This window comes from Nelumbo nucifera, chromosome 4 (genome assembly GCF_055504915.1).
Source record: "Nelumbo nucifera cultivar China Antique chromosome 4, China Antique-T2T, whole genome shotgun sequence".
NCBI lineage: Eukaryota > Viridiplantae > Streptophyta > Magnoliopsida > Proteales > Nelumbonaceae > Nelumbo > Nelumbo nucifera.
This window is the reverse complement of record NC_142652.1, coordinates 9,082,720-9,103,211: the sequence shown is the minus strand read 5'-3', so window position 1 is coordinate 9,103,211 and position 20,492 is coordinate 9,082,720. Positions and strand designations below refer to the sequence as shown.

Below are 20,492 nucleotides of genomic sequence, written 5' to 3'. Positions count from 1 at the left end.
CTAAGGGAGAGAGAGTTATTTTCCCTCTTTTAACCACTTGAAGTGGGGGGACACTTGCCACCTTAGGAAGGAAGAGTTTTCTTTTCCCTCCTTGACCCATTTTAAGTGGGGTGACACTTGGCACTCTAAGAAGAGAGGAGTGGGGAGTTACTTAACCACATCCCTCCTCTATATAAACCCCTCTCCTACAAGGAAAAGGGGCTAAGGCCTTTTTTGTTGGCTATTACTAATTTATTTGCAGGATTTCTAGCATTAAAAAACAAGTGGGAAGAGAAAAGAGAAGAAGATTGGTGTGGAGAGCGTAAAAGAAAAAGGAAGAAGAAGGTAGGGAATCTTGTGTTCTTCCTACACCTCTTCAATATGATACTCCTTGTGCTTCTCACATGAGATGGAAGCCCATATTCTATCAGTTCCTCTCACTCCTTTTTTTCTTCCTTTTATTTTTTCTTTTTTTCCTTGTTTCATATTGAAATACATGTAAGGAGACAACCATCTACAACCTTGTTCATGAAACTTGGCTGATTATGGTTCCTTACAACCTACTAACCTATGTGTGAGGGGAAAAACCATCTACAGCCTTGTTCATGAAACTTGGCTGATTATGGTTCCTCACAGCATGATAATGCACACAACCATAATTTAAAGGCCATTTGTAGCCTTATTGATGAAACATGCTTTTTATGATACCTATTTACTTGTTATGCATACAATGTTTGTTTCTTTATATGTTGGTTTTCTCTCAAATAAAGAGGGAATATATACCAGAATTTTCCTTTGAAAATTCTGTAGAAAATTCATACTTAGTTTAGTCTCTATTCATTGGTACTTCTGAATCAGAATCAAAAGGTTTTCTCTGCCCCTAGCAGAGATGTAATTAAGGGAATATCTACGTGATTTCTTGAATGGGGATTACCCAAATAACAAAAAAACCCAGTTATTAGTCTAATTGGGTGAATTATGTTATGTGAGGAATTATACTAAAAAAATTTCCACTAACATAATTTTGGCACGCCCGATGGGACCCATTCTCCTTTTCATCTCTAATGAAAGAAGTTGAAATGAAGATAGGCTAAAACTAAAAAAAAATGGTGATGGTTCATACAATATCCTTATATTTGTATTGTGCCTATACAGGAAGAACTTATGGCACCAAAGTAATTGTTCACTACCTTGAACCGACGGCTGTAGAAAAGGAGAAAATGGGGGGCTCAAAGAAGCCTTCCTACAAAGAAACATTCATTGTGGATGTGAATCCCCTTGCTGCTACCATCATGGCCTCGGTTCCTAAGACCGAGAAGAAGATTAAGAAGGAAAAAAAGAGAAAGGTCAGTAAGACCTCTTTTGCAAGAAATAGCCTACGTATACAGGCTATGCTCAACTTTGCCAAAAGGGTAGGTTTTAAGCCTCCAAAGGCAAAGGTAACCAAGAAGGTTGCCTCATCAACCTTGAAGATCACAAAATCAAAGGTGGTCTCTCCAGTAAAGGCTACCAAACCAAGGGCTAGAGTGATTGCCTCAACTCAAATCATGATCGGAACCATTCCCGTGAATTTGTCAACTCCTCTACTTCCAAAACCTCTACCGAGGTTTCAAAGGAAAAGAATGAAAACGCTCTTACTTCATTGCAGCTGAAACCTCGAGTTATTGAACTCGGGTCATCAAGTGGAAATGACTCTACCCTTCGTAGAAAGAAAGTTGTTTTCAATCAAAGTTCTCCCCTTACAAAAGAGGCATCAAGAGAATCTTCCAATATCATTCGTAGGTCTAAAAGATCTTCGAAGACTAAGAAATCTCAAGCTGAAGCTTCTATGTCACTTGCTGGTTTTGCAGCAAAACAATCACAAAAATCAAAATCAGATATGGAAGCAAAGAAATGGGCATTCATATCAAGACATATGTATGCAAAGCAAGCAGAGATCTTTTTCAAGCCGGGGGCATACACCATGCCCACCGAAGAACTTAGATACTATAGAGGACCCATCACAAGAGCGAACGCTCGATTATTACATAGTTGGGAGGATACCTCAAGTGTAAGTTCAGGCAGTCAGTTAGAATCAACTGATGAGATGTCCATAGTTCAAAAAATTAACCCGATGCATGAAGATCCTGAATCATTAATTCAAGACATAGAGTCTATGGAAGAAGTATCTTCTCAGTTTCAGGAAAGTGTAATCATTGCAGATGACCAAGAACCAATTTCTATGCCAGTTCTTGTAACAGGCACTTCAAGCCTAGAAGAACAAATCCAAGATATGCAACGAAGACTGGCTGAAAAGGATGCTGAAATTGCATCCCTAGCTGCACAAGTGGCATCTCAAGCTAGCAGTTCCACTAGGGAAACTTCACAACAGTCTATTCCGGTTTCTACCCTTACTTCTCAATTGGATTTAGCATTGATTGTAGAAGGAATTAAGGAGTTTTAGGCATCATTGACTGTACCAGTCCTCGGATATAGGAAACCGTATCCTGCCCACTATGATACACTCCCATTTCCTTCAGGATATCAAAAGCCCAACTTTGAGAAATTTGATGGAATAAATGGGTCTCCCCATGAACATTTGGCCCATTTCTATTCTGCATGTGGTGAATCAGCAATGTCTGATGCCTTATTAATAAGGCAATTTGTGCAATCCTTGAAAGGAGCAGCTTTTACCTAGTATACACAATTAGCACCAGGATCAATTATCACATGGGATGATATGCAACGTGCTTTCTTAGCACAATTTGTGAGCTCCAAGAGGAAATTATCAATTACAGACTTGGCCGAAACGAAACAGAGGCCAAATGAAAGTGTAAATGAATTCATTACACGTTGGAGAAACATGAATCTTTAGTGTGTTGAGCAATTAAAGGAAACTTCAACAGTACAAATGTGTGCTAACAATCTCTTGCTAGAGATTGCTACCTTTGTAGGTACAACAGAACCACAATCATTTGATGCATTGGTCTATAAAGCTAGCAATGTGGAAAGACAAATTGCTAGGCAAAAGGTTGTGGCACGCAAGCCTAATCCTCCTTCAGAAACTAAAAAGGATGGCAAAAAGCCTGTAGGCAAAGGAGAGGCCATCGCCACCTTTGTTAATGTTAAAAAGAAGGATAAGGCTAAAGGAAAGGATGTTCCTAAGCCCATGACTCTGCAAGAAAGAAGGGAAAAGAAATATTCCTTTGAAAATGAAGATGTACAAGGGATTTTTGATGACCATATGGCAACAAATGCTATTAAATTGCCAGATCCAAAGCGACCAGGTGATGTCAACAAGACAAAGGACCCAAAGTATTGTCCTTATCATAGGATGGTCAGTCATCCCATAAAAGATTGTTTTGTCCTTAAGGACATTATCCAATCAATGATAGACAAAGGGGAAATTGAATTAGCCGAACCTCCTACAAAAGAGACTACTGCAACTACTAACAGTATATCTCTTGTAGAAGAAAAGGCTCCAACTATCCCTTCTTTATATGAATTAATGGCACAACCAAGCATGTCATGTTTTGATGACTCATCTACTTTAGAGTATGAAGAAAGTTGGCAGACAATTGTTAACAAAAATCCAAAAGGGGTAGTTAAACCCTTAAGAATAGAAAAGTTTGCCTCTCCAGGTATCACGTCTAGGAGACGTAAGGTCCCCAAGAAGAATAAGAAAAGAAGGTCCAAAAAGAAGCCTCAAATAATTTTTGAGGATGAATATGAACAACCCCAAAGGTTCCCTGTTACTCTAAAGGAATATATTCCAAAAGAAATACTTGATGAAGTGAAAATGGTCTCAACAATGCCATGTCATACGACATCTTATCAAGAAGAAGATGCGTCTACAATGCAAAATGAGGTGGACCAAATCACCTTACAATATAGCCGACGCCGTCTTCCTTCTACATAAGAACCTTCTTCAAGTAAGAAGGCAATTGAAAAGGCTAATAACTCTACTACACAAGTAGAGATTGAAGAAAAGGAGGATAGGGAGTTTGTTACAGAAAATGGGACAAATAACTCACAATTAGAAACACCAATTCGAGTTCGTCCCATACGAGAAAATAGAATGTGTGCCAAGTATGATGTTCTTGCTCACTTGAAGAGAATTCCGGCTCAATTAAGTGTTTATGATGCATTGCAACTTTCTCCAGATTTAAGAAGGGCCTTGGTTTAAGCATTATTAGATCCTGAACAGATCAAAGATGAAGTGAATCAGGTGGAAGCACAACCAAGTTACCCTAAAATGTGTGCCTCATGTATGGCATGCACTTCCTTTGATGATGAAGATTTGCAGCTTGGAACGGAGTATCATAACCGTCCCTTATATGTGTCAGGCATAGTGGGTAGTACACCCATTAATCGAATACTCCTCGATTGTGGATTTGCAGTAAATCTTTTGCCCTTGAAGACACTATTGGTTATGGGTATGACACCTCGCCAACTATCTCCTTCATATCTAACTATTCAAGGATTTAATCAAGAAGGACAAAAGGCAGTTGGCACTATTGCCTTAAAAGTTGAAATCGGGGAATTGTATTCAGATGCCCTATTTCATGTTATTGACACAGACACCTCCTACAATGTCCTCCTAGGACGCCCTTGGTTGCATACATATGGAGTAATCCCTTCAACGCTCCATCAATGTTTTAAATTCAACAAAGATGGAGAAATAAAGAAGGTTATTGCTGACCCAAACCCATTCCAAGGAGAAGAGGTGCATTATGCAGATGCCAAATTTTACAAGACTATTGATCTATCGTTGACTTCTCCAAAGAAAGGAGTCACAAGAGGTAGCGTGAATAGGGAGCACAAACCTTCAATGCATGAGGGTCCACCAAAAACCCCAAAAATCAAGATTGCCAGGATCACATCTGAAGAGCCAAAATTGCCAATTGACTCTAAACCTAAAATTGTTTTTAGGTACACTCCTAAGAGTCAAAGAAGCCAGGGGCAGAAAGCCCTCACATCACTGCAAGATTCTATGACAACATTAATGACAAGCTACACATGCCCATTGAGGATGATTGATCAATCAATCCCACAAACTCAATTAATAGTATCAACTTCCCTTTAAAATAGGAAAGTGAAAAATAAGAGGATTGTTCTCCGCAAGTTTAAGCCCTTGTCATTTATGGCTATGAATAGGGACAACGAAAATCCTATTTGCAGTGATGCAGCATCAACTTCAGAGGTTTCAATACTCACAGATTGTGAAAAGACTATTTTTAGTCAAGAGGAAATAAAGCCTCGAGTTTCTGTGTTCAAAAGACTTGGAGACTTAAAAAATGTTGAGCATGAAAAGAAACGAGTTTCTGTCTTCAACAGACTCATATTACCATCCCAAGGGGATTGGCGGCTTAAACTTGTCCTCTCGGTAAACAAGAAAGTAAAAGATTGGGAGAGACTAGGTGAAGAAGTCCAACAGATATTGAAGACTACAGAGGTGTTGCAGATTTCTCCCTTTGACGACCACAAGGCTGTAGTGTATTTTCAGGGGATTCCTCTGGATTTTGCTACTGTTTCGGCTGTAACAGAACAAGGTGTGGTGGTGTTGGAGAAATGGAAGCCTTTATGCAATGTACAGTTGGTAGAACCCACAGAACTTATCAATCTGAAAATTATTGGGTTGCCTTTCCATCTATGGAAGATGGAGGTATTCAGGAAAGTTGCGAAGCTACGTGGAGGCGAGATGGTTTCCTTTGATGCTTCCAACCTGAGTGCCGTGTAGATTAATGTAGCTGGAGCAAAGCCAGAGCTTATCCCAAGGTCTTTGGGTTTAACTTCAGATAATGTAGAACTCAGGGTTTGGATTGCAACTTCTATAGAAGCTAGATGGTGGAGATTGGGGAGGAGTGGGGAAGACGAAGATGACGTGGCCTCCAAGGTTCGAGTTAACACTGGGAAGGAAACTGTAAAAGCAAGGGATAGGAAAGCAGTACCCCGGTCTTCCACTTTAGTTGGCAAATCATAGGGTCGGACTAGGACTTTTGCTCAGGTAGTAACGTCCAAAGGTGGAGAAAGTCTGTCAGAAGACTTTTTGAATTTGAATGGGTGTCCAAAGGTGGGGACAGGTGGAGGTAGATTGGAACAGCAACCAGGTGGATTGTCATTTGATATGGCCCAGGCCTGCAGTCAGGGAACCAATACTAAACTTTTAAAAAGACTGGGTCAGGTTCAAAATTATAAGGATGGGCCAACGGTAGAAGTGAGGGGTACTGGTGGGCCCAGTCTTAAACTTCAAGTGGATGGGCCTGGAAATAAGACTCCAACAGCAAGTAAGCCCATAGATAAATCAGGTGACCACTTAAATAGCACTTAACTAGGCACGTGAGGTGGAACAAGGTTCAAAAGACTATGGACATTCGCTGTGGTATATCTTCGTCCTCTTCAGATTGGTCTGCAACTGGCTCGAAAGAAAAACGTTTGTCTGGTCTGACTTTAGTGTGGCAGCCAAGACTGGTCTCTTACTCCACTAGCCCAGATAAACCTAATCCGAGATATAATTGCACGAGCTTAGAAGAGGAGGATTCTGCTTCAGACTGGGTAAGTGTAGATTATGAGTCTCTGAAAGAGGAGTTGTATGTTGAAGAGTCCAGCTATGGTAGCATACAGAGTAAATGTCGTTCAAGGTTTGGGGAGGAAGATGACCCAGGATTAAAGTTACTGTTCGAAGAAGAGGCTTGTACACTTCCAGGAGAGTTGGTTCGGCCTAGAAAGGAGTTGGAAAGAAAGAAAACAGGCTCGGGTGAGGAGAAAATCGAAACAGGGAGAAAAGGGGATTCAATCCTTTGTAAAGACCAGGGAATGGGTGCTTGTACGGTGTGTGTTGGCAATCTGGTTCCTCCAAGCAGAGCTATAAACTGCCCGCTTCCCACTGCAATCAATCCAGATCTTGATTTCGAGGGTCCTATTCCCAGCGAAAGTCAAACAAAAGGGGTTCAGGCTATTCCAGCAACTCATATTGTATCTTCTTCCTCCCAAGGTTTGGATTGTTTTCAGGTTCAGTTTTTGGTTACTAACTCTGTTTTTCCAAGTCTTGTGTGTGTCTGGCCTACAAGTGATTCCAGCCCAGCTTTAAAGTTTGCCGGTTCGTTTGATTCGGGACAAGTGACAGAGGTAGTGGGGGAGATAAATTCAGAAGCAGAAGAGAGAGAACTAGGGGACAAAATTTGGGAGTTGATCTTGGAACTATTTAGAATCAGAATGGAAGAGGAGCTGAATGTGAAAGAGGGTAGGGTTGAGGAGGAGATTATTCAATTTCCCAATACAGTGGATACAGTGGAAAATCATAAGGACAACGGAAAAAGAAGAAGAAGGGGTCAGGTAAGAAACTAGAAGGAATTGAGAAGGTGGAAAAGTCTAGTAAGAAGGTAGGAGAGCTTTCTAAGAAGAGGAAGAAAAAGCTGAGTGAGGTGGAGAGGTTGAAGAGTGGGGTGGTTTATGATAAAGCGAGTGGGGGTAGGAAGGATAGAAAAAAGGACTAAAGAGGGTGGTTTGGTTGGGGCTACCTGAATTGTTTGTCCATGAAGTTAATAAGCTGGAATGTAAGAGGTTTGGGGAGTTCAAAGAAAAGGTGAGTGATCAAAGATTTCTTGAAAAGAGAAGAACTAGATGTGGTCTTAATACAAGAATCAAAGTTGTCTGAGGTGGACGAGAAATGGGTGAGGAGCATTTGGTCAACAAGAAATTTGAGTTGGGCCTTTGCACAATCGTGGGGAGCTTCAGGGGGAATTATTACTTTATGGAGAAATGAAGACTGGGAGTGTGAAGAAGAATTAATTGGGAACTTCGCGGTGTCAATAAAATTGAAGAGAAAGGAAGATGGGTGGGCTTGGGTGGACTGAAGTGAGGGCTGAATAGTAAGCAGACAAGCTACGGTTTCCCTGCTTAAGTAGCGGATTCAGCCTGTAACTGATAAATCTTTGCGTAGTGTCTCTGCTCTGAATAGGTTGATTTAGCCTGTTCCCATATCTCATTTCCTGTATCAGCCCATATAAAGTTCCTTCTCACTTTCAGTTCCTTTTCCACAAGGAGCCATGACATCACCATACTATTCTTCTGATCCTGCCTGTTATGTTCAGCAGTCCCTGTCTTGGGTTCCTTGACCTTTCCATTGATATAATAACTGGCTTTTCCCCTGGATGTAACATACAGCTTTACTCCCTTAGACCATTCTAGATAATTTAATCCATTCAATGGGGTAATAGGCATAGGGAAATTCATACTGTCAGCCCCAACAGTAGGTGTTCCCTAAGGTGATGTAATTTCCGATGATGCAGAATCGTCAGTTTCCATTTACTGAAGCACCCGACCACCAAAAACACAATCTGATCTCACTAGATGGAACCCAGCACCTCAGTCCAGCAGTCTTGGAGGAAAAAATAAGGGACCAAACCCTAGTCGAACAATAGGAACTGCTGAGACCCTTCTCACACACTGGCTACACAGCCAAAGAACAACTTTTCATCACTAACACTGCACACACTGCTAACAGCATATACTTGTTGTGCACTGGATCACACAATCCACTACAGCCACAAGAGAAAGGCACATGACCCCAAAAAAGACTGTTTACAGCATTCGGCTACCACCAATTACTTCCGTTGGCACTACAGATAAGAACAAAAGGGAAGGAGAGACATATGATTGCTGGTCTGATCAGTCCGAAAGAATGAACTCTTTCAACAGTTGAGAAAAAAAAGGAAAAAAGGATTTGAAGAGAGAAGTTGATCTCAGATCTTTTAATGCCCAAGAAGGTGCTCTGATACCATATTCTTCATCAAAGAATTGGTAAGGAGAAGAGAGGAGAAGAAGATGAAGAGATCATAAGAGAACCGAAGAGAAGAAAGATAGGTTGAGAGGCAAAAATAGGGCTGGTGGCGCCTCTTGTATTATTTATACTTAAGCGACATAAAGAGAAAGGAAATTACAAGAGTGCCCTTGCAGCTCATCCTATCAGAAAAAATATAAAATCTCAACAAGGCATCGATGCCAAAATATCTCCAGCTTCCGCTAAGAAGTTAGCCAGCCTCCAAGGGCCTCCCCCCTTCTTCTTCAACCAGTTTATAGTATTAGCGGATTCTCCCTCTGTAGCTAAAGAAGATATACCCAGCTCTTTGGCTATGAGGAGACTGGTAAGGACAGCTGGAAACTCGGCTTTTGTAGAGTCGGCCACCCCAACCGGACCACTAAAGGCCCAACAAATTCTTCCATCCCTTATTACTTCTCTCATACCAGCCTCACCAGGGTTCTCTCTAGAGCATCCGTCAAATTTCAACCTCAACTCCTTCCGAAAAAAAGAGGTAAGACTAGGAAGTAGGAAGGATAACCAAGTCTTGTGTGAAAGGACAAGTGGTTTCTTCCATCTTTTGGTTCTTCACACAGCACATTATGCAAACTTAGAAATAACTTGTCTTCAAGAAACAAAGTGATTTACGGTTAGGATGCTAGAAAACAAGACCAGTTACATAATATACTATTTCCAGGACAATTATTCACTCTCTTAAATTTCAAGACAATTGGAATGACCAGTGTATTGCTCTACTGTCTACTAAATCTGTTTTGAATATTGCAGTTCAGACTAGGTTTTGGCATTGCTACTTATTATTGAGTTTTTAACTGTATTAATCTATATTGCGCATTTTATCTACACATTTTTCTGATCCATATTTACTCTTACTATATTCTTTTCTCAGCTTCAATTTGTATAAGAATGTATGGTACCTAATTAACTATGCCTACCTGCTTGTTTCTGCTTTCAACTTTTTCTTTTTGATTAATTAATCTCATTTGAGTTTCTCATTACCTCTTATAGCAATTGATTTACCATCTCCATATCACCGGTGGCATGTATCAAACTCTTCGGTGGCACAGGTCGACTCTATGATGGGATTGACTCATTCATTGAACTTAGGAGTTACAACTATCACTGTAGAAGACACTAGAGTTTCAGGGCACGCGCAAATGTCATCCCTTCATGTTGTTCTCCCAGATGCTATGTATTTGTATATAGTGCCTTTGAGTATATCTGGTGATCCCATGGAAGGTATCACAGCTATTCCAACAGCCCATTGGCATGTTGTTGTTGGCCGACAATATGTCATTCACATGAAGGTTTTCTCCCGTGGACCTTATGCACATGAAATATACATTACAGAGGTATTAACTCTCTCTCTCTCTCTCCCCCCTCCCACTTAGTAGTATTAATTTAAAAATGGATTTGAAAAGTTTACAGATGCCAAAGCAAGCTTTATCATGTATGAGGATGATTAGTATGTATTGGTACTTTGATATTACTTATTATTGTGCAACAAATATTCTCATCATCATCGTCATCATCTAAGTCTTATCCCAATTATATGGGGTCAGCTTCATGAATCCTGTTTCACCATTCCATTCTATTTAATGCCATATCCATTGTTAAATTATGAGCACTTAAGTTATTTCTTACTACTTCAATCCATTGTTCTGCCCCTAGCCCTTCTAGCTCATCATCACTGTCATCATCTAAGTCTTATTCCAATTATATGGAGTTGTATGATTTGGTGATTTCTTGTCACCCTATTAGATGTGTTCTTTTTTTCTTAATAAATTCTCCTTTTTATTTCCAAAAATCTTGTTATTGTTGTTGTTGTTTTTGTCGTCGTGCTGTTTTCTCTTATTCTCTCTCTAATCATTAGTCAACTGCTAGAGAGTGGTTTCTTCAATTGTTCTTACATATTCTTCTATTTATTGCCCATTGATTCTTCTTAAGCTTCTACTGTTGTTCTGTGTGATGAAATCTGGTTGCATTACCCAACTCAGCACTTAGCCCTCATTTAGTTGCACTAATCATGGACATGGATGAAATACTAAACTTGTTCAGGTGGAGGTTCCATGGTGCATGTTGGTTGCTGATGATATGGTATTAATTGATAAAACAAGAGAAGGATCAAATGCAAAATTAGATTCATTGACAAATACCTTAGAAACAAGAGATTTTAAAATAAGTAGGACTAAAACAGAGTTTATGCTATATAAATTTAATAATAATTGGAGTGGAAATCGGGATACATTTGGGATTACCAGCCAAGAGATATATCAATGTGATCTCTTTCCTTATCAGGTTTGATAATCAATAACAATGAAGAGATTGAGGAAGATGAAGGGTTCCTCATAGAAATAGAGCAGGATGGGCAAAATGGAGGAGCTGCATCTGGAGTCTTATGTGATAGAGTACCACTTGGGCTAAGAGGAAAGTTTTATAACAGTTATAGGGCTTGCAATGTTGTAGAGTGTTGGGCAATCAAAGAAACAAAATATATGATGAGTGTGGCAGATGCAAATTTTAAGATGAATGAGTGGGAAAACTACAAAGGATGGAATCAGAAATGAACTTCTTTGAACTTCGAAGATACCTAAGAATAGGTCCAATAGTTGATAAAATGAGGGAAAACAGACTAAGATGGTTTAGGCATGCACAGATAAGGCCATCTACAGCAGCACTGAGAAGAAGTGTTCTGTTACAAGTCAAGGTGCTGGAAGAGCTAGGGGGGAACCCAAAAGGACATGGTCTGAACTCTGAAGTAGTAACAAATGGTTTTAGGGCCCATAATTTTACAATGTATATGATTTGTTTTTGAAGAGTAAAGAAGAAATGTATTAAAATAAAAAGAAAAGTACAATCTGACTGGGTGTCAAGATGACACACCACACCAGTTAGTCACCAAGAAACAAGTTTACATTACAAACTTGAGTCTCAAGAACATCCCAAAAATTTCCACCAAATCTGCACTGTTTACTTGCTCAAATTCTGGAAGGACTAGAACCCAGCTTGAAACCAGCTTTCTGACTGAGGCCACCAAAACTTCAATGCTTTTTGATTTGTCTTTGAAGAGCCTTCTATTCCTTTTCTTCCATAATGTCCAGCACACAGCTACTGAACACAATGGAATAATGGAACAAGATTCTTATATGTGACTCATATAGTTGGAACAAGGTTTAGACAATGATGATAATGGAATTAAGAACTGTCTAGTTCAGACCTATGGTCAAGAAGAACTGGATAAATGTTTGGAAAAGGATTTGGCTCATATTTGGTCATTATTTTTTTCCTTTACTAATTGTAGTCCATTCATGTTCTAAAACATTTACTTGGCAAGTTGGCATCTCCTTTTCTTATTATTCACTTGGTTTTCTTACTTAAATATTTCTATTGTATGTGGCAGGGAGACGACATTAAATTGTGCTACAATCAATCTTTGTATTGGGACATACTCTTAGTACAAAATAGTATTGCTGTTAAACATGGTTGGCGGAATTCTAGAATCCTGAAAGCAACTTCACAGGGAATGGGAAGATTAACAGCTTCTTTAACCCATCATACTGAGCACCCAGCAGCAACAGAGGTGACAACATCTTTTATATTTGGTTGGAAGTGAAATTAGAAATACATGGGAGGGATGTGGAATACATTACCTTATAGTTTCAAAAAAAGTGTCATTCTTCCTTGTCAGAGTATACATGGGAGGGATTTGATTATTGTGAAAGAAATATTACTTAATCAAGATTTGGTTGTTCCCATGATGATTTTCTTTTATAGGTTCTCAAGGTTGTGCAAGAAGTCATGGTTTGTGATCAAGTGAAGTTTAGATTGGGCGAAAGAACTAATTTTTCTCATAGCATTTACCTTCCCTGGGCTCCTGGTGTTTATCAGGAGGTGGAGCTAAGGGCAATGGGAGGTCAATGTTTTTTTTTTTTTTATAATTAATGGGAAGTCAATGATTTTGACATTTTCCCTTATAATGTTTAAATAAATTAATAGCTTTTGAGTTTTGAAACTATTGATGGACTAGGGAGTTCCACAAACTGCTGCAGGTTGTGCAAAGACGTCCAGTGATTATAAGTGGTATTCCTCTGATGCAGCCACTGTGTCTGTATCTCCTTCTGGAGTTATCCAAGCAAAGAAGCCTGGTCAAGCTTCTGTTAAAGTGGCATCCATTTTTGACTTAACCAATTATGATGAGGTATTGGTTCCTGTTCAGTGTTCTAGTTTTGCGTAGTACTTGCACTCTACCAAACATTTGGTTATTGGTTGAATTTTTGCATGTTACTGTGCTTGACTGCTTGAGTTAACCTGTTCTTTAATGTAAGGATAGCAAGAAGGTATCATAGACTTCCAGTCTTCAATTATAAACTAGAATTCCCTAAATATCTTTAAGTTGAATTGACAAAATAAGAAAATGCAGTATTAGAAGACCAATATTTTGTTTTATTTCCTTTTCCTATTGGTAAAATGATGATGTTTTATTGAGGAGTAATGATACAGGAAAAAGGAAAAATGGAGTGACCATGAGATACTGTCACAAGCACAAAGAAATTGTCTTCTGTCTATGGCCCTCTTGGTTACCAACTTAGTAATTGTCTCCTCATTTGCTAACCTCAATCTGCAAGAAGAGAGACAGGATATGATTGAAGTCCTAATTTCTTTTGTTATACGAGACAACCTCCTGAAAAACTTATATTTCTCCTTAATTCATGTTCTGTTGTTTGTGTAGACTTTATTTCCTGTATTTTCTTTTTCAAAAAATAACTCTTTTCTATTTGAATTTTCCATAATTCAGATTGCATATGATAAATGAGTTTTATTTTCACTTCCACTGCTTATAGCTGCCATCACATTATTGCCTTCTGAAGTGGTAATGATTTTTATAAGTTGCCTTACTGTGTGGCATCTTCCCTGACTTCATGTTCTTATTGTTCCTGATATAGGTGATCATTGAAGTTTCTGTCCCTTCATCTATGGTAATGATGCAAAACTTTCCTGTGGAGACTGTTGTAGGAACAAATCTTCAAGCTGCAGTTACATTGAAAACATTCCATGGTAGTATCATACCCCTGAGTTATCCAAAGTTATTTTGTTCCTATTTGGTTATCTTACTGCATCTTCTCATTCTTTTTTGCATGTATTCTCTTTGGCATTTTTCAGGTGCCTCTTTTTATAGATGTGATGCTTTTTGTTCGTCTATTAGGTGGAAGACTGGAAGTGAGTCTTTCAAAATTGTCAATACTACAGGGGATGCATTAGCATTGGACAAACTGCTGAATATTAAGGACTTTGACTCGCTTTATGGTCCTCCATGTTCATGGACCTACATATATGCTTCTACTGCTGGTCGAACTATGCTGCATTCTACATTGTCCAAATTGTGGCAAACTTCTGATCATCCTTTAGATGGTCCCATTGTTCTAAAAGCATCCTCACATATAGCTGCATATCAACCGCTTATTGTCTACCAGGCAGGGGATGGGAACAAGTTTGGTGGTTATTGGGTTGATTTGGCTAATGCGGAAGCTGGAAATCAGTTGGAAAACTTGGATGAACTCTATCTTGTTCCTGGAACAGGATTAGATGTAATGCTCCTTGGAGGACCTGAAAGGTGGAATGAAGGTACTGAGTTCATTGAAAGTATTGAAATTTTTGATGAAGAATATAATCCTCTCAAGGATGAAGTAATTGTTCATCAGGCATCTACCAGTAGTGATGGTGTATATGGAGTTTTATGCCACGCATTGGGAAACTATGTAAGGCCCTGTTATTTTATACTTTGGCTAATTTGCCTTACTATTTCCTAAGTTACAAAACTTATATGTTCATAATTTCTTTGTCTTGCTTCATGTCATAGAAACTAGTATTTTCACGTAGCAACTTAGTTGGGGATGATCATCCAGTGCCAGCTATAGAAAAATCGGAATTGTCCCTTACATGTAGCTTTCCTGCCTCAATCACACTGATTGCTAATGAGCCTGGTATGTTTGGAGAGCTAGGAAGTATCCTCAAATATTTACACTTGTACTTAAAGATTTGCCACTTGTCACTGACATGCTGTTAAATGTCCCCTTGCCCCAAGCCCAAAAAAAAGGAAGAAAGAATGAGGTTGCCATTTAATTGTTTTTCCATGTTTTTCAGTGAATGCACTTGATCTTGTGTGGTCTGCAACACAAGCTGATCGTAATCCAGGGAGGATTCGTGTTATCCCTATTACTGTTGCAAATGGCTGTACTATTCGTGTAGCTGCAGTTGGTATCCATAATTCTGGAAAGGCTTTTGCAAACTCATCTTCTCTTTGTTTGAAGTGGGAGCTGAGCAGTTGTGATGGCCTAGCATATTGGACTAATGATAATGGCCTGGAAAGATCCAGTGCCAGTTGGGGGAGATTTCTGGTTTTGCAGAATGTATCAGGACTGGTATGATCTGATTATATGTTCCATATTTGTTTTTCATTGTGTACATTATCTTTTTATACTTCTTGTTGATAAGAACTCAAAATTTTTGGAATTATATTTTGTTATATACCTTACTAAATATGGTCAAATCCTTTTTTGTTTGGGCTTTTGGTGTTGTTACATTCATAAATTGTTGTTATTGTTAAATGTATTTTCCATGTATTCTATCTTCTGATTGTTTTTTAGGTGTTATTGGTAATGTGTTCATGTCATGATTGGAACTAATATTTTTGTTCTTCTAAAGCATCAGAACTTTCTAGTAATTTGAACAACAACTAAGTTTTCAGGAATTTGTTGATCTATATGTTTTGTTTACTCCTTGGTGTCTTTGCTCGATTTTACCAAGGTTGGTGAAGTGGTGTTCAACGGTTAAAAAAAACTGATGTTCAAAAGTGAAGCATGCTAGCAGGCACCACAGAGGGTTTATCAGTGGACTTCACTGCACACAGACATGGTGTATAACCATTAGTCTTTTCCACTAACCTCACCTCACATGGGTTTCAGCATGTTTACAGTGGGCTGAAGTCTACTGCTAAACCTTGGAAAAACCTGCTAGAATTCCATGCCAAAATTTTAGTGAACTATTTGGTCCTTAACTGGAATTTGGATAGAGTAACTGTCTCAAGTCCATCATTATTTGTAACCTGAAACTGGAGGTGTCAAAGCATACTCATTCAGCTTGATTTTAATATCATTAGAAAAATTATTCAATTACCTATCCCCCAAGCTCACAAGTTCATGCAATTCTGCCATGAGCTTAGTTCTGGGAAACATATGGACAACCTATGAATTTTTGATGACATTCAATGTTTAGGGTTTATTTGAATCTTTTAGATTAGATTTTTATTGTTTGAGGATATTGGTTCAGAAATTATTTTCTTTGTAGAAAGTTGTCTCAAACATGTATTGGGTCAATGGCTTTACTTTTAGAAGTTTTTTATGAGTTTTAATCAGTTTTAGAGAATTAGGTGGTTTTCGGAACCATGGTCATCTCATGGATGGTCCGTTTCGATCCATGCCACGGGATGGCCACATCATTCGGTTTTTTGTGGACAGGACTGGTCCATAATATGTCATGGATTGTCGCTGTCTACAACCCAAAATCTCGACAACACATATATCTCGTGGATGTGATCGGTCCACAACATTTCAACACTCTATTTTAATACAATACATCTCTACATACTTTTCTTTATAATGTTAATTTTTAATATTTTTATCAATAAAATAATAATTTTAATGTTAGTTCTAGCACAAGCTCGTTAGTGCTCCTTCTCCATTCTTTTTTCACTTATGTAAATATTATTTTTTAAAGTTTTCATCAATAAAATAATAATTTATATTTTTTAATTATTTGACTATATTTTTTATATTAAATTTATTATTTATTGGTTATTATTAGTTTATCGATGCCTTTTTCAATTTATTTATCATATAAAATGTAAAAATTAAACATTTATAATCGACTGTGTAGATCACTTCATAAACTGTATATGGGATACATGGAATCAAGAGTTGTGGTGGAATGGTTTACACTACACCTATAGAATGCCACTATGGGTGTAGATTGGTCCAGTCCTCACAGTTTGTCCATAGTTCAGAACAGTTGTGGACTATGATGTGGTGTGGTGTGGACCAGACCACTCAATTTCTCATCCACACACAGAACACCCCCTTACTGTCTATATTCTGTAGTTAGTCTTTAGGATTTCTTAGACTAGACATATCAAAACAAGGTGTTTTAATACTAGCCAAATAAGCCTATATGAAGCATAGTTATAGAAATTGTATGATTTACAATATGATTGTTTAAATGAACCCTAAGGCTTCTTATTCAATGCTTATATGTAAAAGAATCTTTTGATTATTGTTTTAATCCTATTATTTGATTTGTTAATATCATATAGTTTATTAATTGACATGATTCAAATTAAATTGGTTAGGATCCAATTTTCATACCTTGTCATTTCCTTTTTTTGTTTTAAATCATTTTTTTCCCAAGGGGCTTTTATTTCAAAACCCTTGCTTGACTGAAAATTTGTTTGGGTTATTAAAATCTATTTAAGGACAAATTGGTCTAGTTTCTTTCAGTATGTAGGTTAAGTAACCATTATGTGGAGGTCAGTTAACCCTGATGTTAAAACTTGATTAAGTTTCCTATGTAATTCAATCTTCTCTGTGTTTTTTCCCATCACTTAGTATTTTTGGGAGGTGAAGTGTGTTAGTGTCGACTGTGTAGGGGTAGTTTAGTCTTTTTATTTATGTTTTGATGTGAGGTGTAATGTTTAAGTTAGGTTATGTGTCCCATACTTAAGTAGGGGCATAACAGACCTTTTGCTTTATTATAGAAAACTATAAATATAACCTGGCTGACTAGAGAGAGTGACTTTTCTCTCTTGTTCGAACCAGTTTCTTCTTCTCCTGTCTTCTCCTCTTCTTCTTCTTCTTCTTCTTCTTTCTTCTATCCCCTCTAACCTTCTTCTACCACTATTTCTAACTAAATTCTAGTGCAGGTCTGAACTTTATCATGGTACCAGAGCCACTATGACAAATTCAGATCTGCCTAGAATTCTTTTCCATCGCCATTCAGCCTAGGGTTTTCTAGATTTCTTCATCACCTATTGGAGATAAGAAAAAGGGCTGAAAAGGAATGATCACCCTTTCCCTTTGGAGGTTTTCATGCCTCTGGTCAGTGGTTTAGTGGGTGTTTGTAGGAAGCCCTCTAATCGATGGTACGAAGAGGGTTGTTTCAGGTGGTGCAGTGGACAGTCGAGTGCAGGTTGGTTTTTTGTTGATCAAATAGGTGGGCTGTATGGGTGTTACAGTGTGAATCTAGTGGTTGGTGTGTTGCTATGGTCATGGTGTGTATTCAAGTAATTTTGGTGTGCTGAGAGAAGAATATCAGTGATTGTTATTGTTGAAAACTATGACTGTAGGTATTTTCATCAATAACCTGTCACTAGTGTGTAGTGTGGTGAGGAGTGAATTAGAAGTGTGATATATAGGTGAGAGGAAAAAAAGGAAAGGGAAAGAAAAAACAATTCAGATATGGGAGACAGTAGTGAACACAAATCTAGTGTTATGGTTCCCACCGATTACCTGAATGTTCAGATGGCTTCTATCAAATTGAATGGGGAGAACTATATGCCTTAGGCAAAATCTGTAGAGGACTTTCTTAGGGCTAAGAAGAAAGTGAAGCATGGAAGAGACGAAAAACCTCCCGTTGATTCTCAGGAGTATAGTGGTTGGGAACAAGAAGATGCACAAATTATGACCCGGTTATGGAATAGTATGGAACCCAAGATCAGTGTGAATTTTATGTTCTTAGATACATCCATGGAGATTTGGAACCATGCCAAGAATTTGTACTCTGGACAAGACAATACTACTAGAGTGTATCAACTTTATCAAGAGTACTTTAATCTACAACAGGGTAATCAAAGTCTTGAGGAATACTATGCTAGCACGAGGAATCTTCGTAATGAGTTGAATGTGTACCATCCCCTCACGTCTGATGTTAAGATTCAGCAACAACAAAGAGAGCAACTAGATGTAACTAGATTTTTAGTAGGGTTGAAACCTGAATATGAATCACTGAGAGCATGGGTTTAGGTGGGTCATCTCTTCCTTCTCTAGAAGAGGTGTTTGCTCGACTTGGGAGGATTTTTGTTGGACCTATAGAGAATTCTAATATCTCTGACAGGTTTGCCTTTGCAGTGACGAGAGGGAGAGGTCATGGAGTTAGAGGTGGAGCTTGGGGAGTTTAGCCTGGTCGTAGTGGTGGTAGCGGACCCATGTATGGTCGTAGTGGTGGTGCTAGACCCATTTATAGTCGTGGTGATGGACGTATTGGAGGTCGAGATTTAGGGGGAGCTCGTGGCAGAGGACGTAGTAATGGTCCGAGGAGGTGTACACATTGTGGTATGGAAGGGCACACTATTAGCTTTTGTTATGATTTGCATGGCCCACCTTCAACTTGGTCAAATCATGTAGTGGCTGGCCAGTGATGGTAGTTCAAGATAGGATATTCAACAAGTTGATCAGATGCCTTCTACATCTACGAATGTCTCCGGGAAGGAGATGATGAGTATGAACGGTTTATGTAGGCCACGCCTCAATAGAATATAGCTACCCCTCACACTTTCAAGTATGGATTGTCTGGCATCCAAACCCACCCATTGGATTATCGACTTTGGAGCTTCCGATCACATCACTGGGACTTCGGGTGTGTTTTCTTCCCTTTCTCAGTGCTCCACATCACACTCTATTACCTTTGCTAATGGTTCCACATCTTCTATTTGTGGTGTTGGTAATGTTGACATAGACCCTTTATCCTTGTCCTTAGTTTTGTATGTTCCCAAATTTCCTTTTAATCTTATGTTTGTTAGTAAGATGACCAAGTCTCTTAATTGCTCTATCACCTTTTACCCTTCTTCTTGTGTTTTTTAGGATCTCAAGACAGGGTTGAAGATTGGTGGAGGGCATGAAGCTGGTGGACTGTTTTATTTTGATGGTGGTGGTGGTTCGCCAACAGTTCTTCAGACATCTCTTTCTCCACTTCACTGGCACTATAGACTTGGTCATCCATCGCTCAAAGTATTGAAGTCACTTGTTCCGTCGTTGAGTCGCTTTTCTGTTTTGGATTATAAGTCGTGTCATTTGGAGAAACATCATTGTGTTCCCTTTAGTTCTAGGGTTGATAATCGTATGTCGAGTCCTTTTTCTTTAGTTCATTCAAATGTTTTGGTTCCAAATAAAATAGTGTCATACAATGGTTACAAATACCTTGTTATTTTTGTTGATGATTATTCAAGGATGACATGGCTTTACCTTATGAAAGAGAGGAGTGAGTTGTTTTCCTTTTTCCAAAAATTTTTTGCTGAAATTCGCAACCAATTTGGTGTACACATTAAGATTTTTCTTTCTGATAATGGTTGAGAATACTTTTATACACTGTTTCAGTAGTATTTGGAACAACATGGCATTATCCATCAAACCTCATGTACCTACACCAACAGCAAAATGGGGTGGCTGAGAAAAAGAACCGCCATCTTTTGGAAACTGTTCAGTCCCTTTTGCACCATATGAATGTACCCAAACGTTTTTGGAGTGATGCTGTACTTAGATCTTGCTTCCTCATTAACTAGATACCCATGCCCATCCTTGAAGGTCATTATCCTTTCACCACTTTGTTTCCTCTCTTGTCTTCATTACCTTTTACTCCTAGGGTTTTTGGGTGTGTATGTTTTGTCCATAAT

At 38.6% G+C, this 20,492-nt stretch overlaps 1 protein-coding gene across 4 annotated transcripts in view; it reads left to right on the top strand.

The window, feature by feature from the left end:
- EMB3012 (embryo defective 3012) overlaps positions 1-20,492 on the top strand; it is a 99,941-nt gene that overhangs the window by 12,509 nt on the left and 66,940 nt on the right. For all 4 annotated transcript variants that reach the window (XR_016085878.1, XR_016085877.1, XM_010250330.3 and 1 more), the window contains 8 exons: positions 9,785-10,128; positions 12,177-12,356; positions 12,551-12,689; positions 12,826-12,974; positions 13,720-13,831; positions 13,937-14,532; positions 14,634-14,757; positions 14,918-15,195. Coding sequence is in view for 2 of the 4 variants with exons in the window: in XM_010250330.3 (XP_010248632.1) it covers positions 9,785-10,128; positions 12,177-12,356; positions 12,551-12,689; positions 12,826-12,974; positions 13,720-13,831; positions 13,937-14,532; positions 14,634-14,757; positions 14,918-15,195 (1,922 nt within the window). In the remaining 2 variants the exon portion in view is untranslated. The remainder of the gene's footprint in view (positions 1-9,784; positions 10,129-12,176; positions 12,357-12,550; positions 12,690-12,825; positions 12,975-13,719; positions 13,832-13,936; positions 14,533-14,633; positions 14,758-14,917; positions 15,196-20,492) is intronic.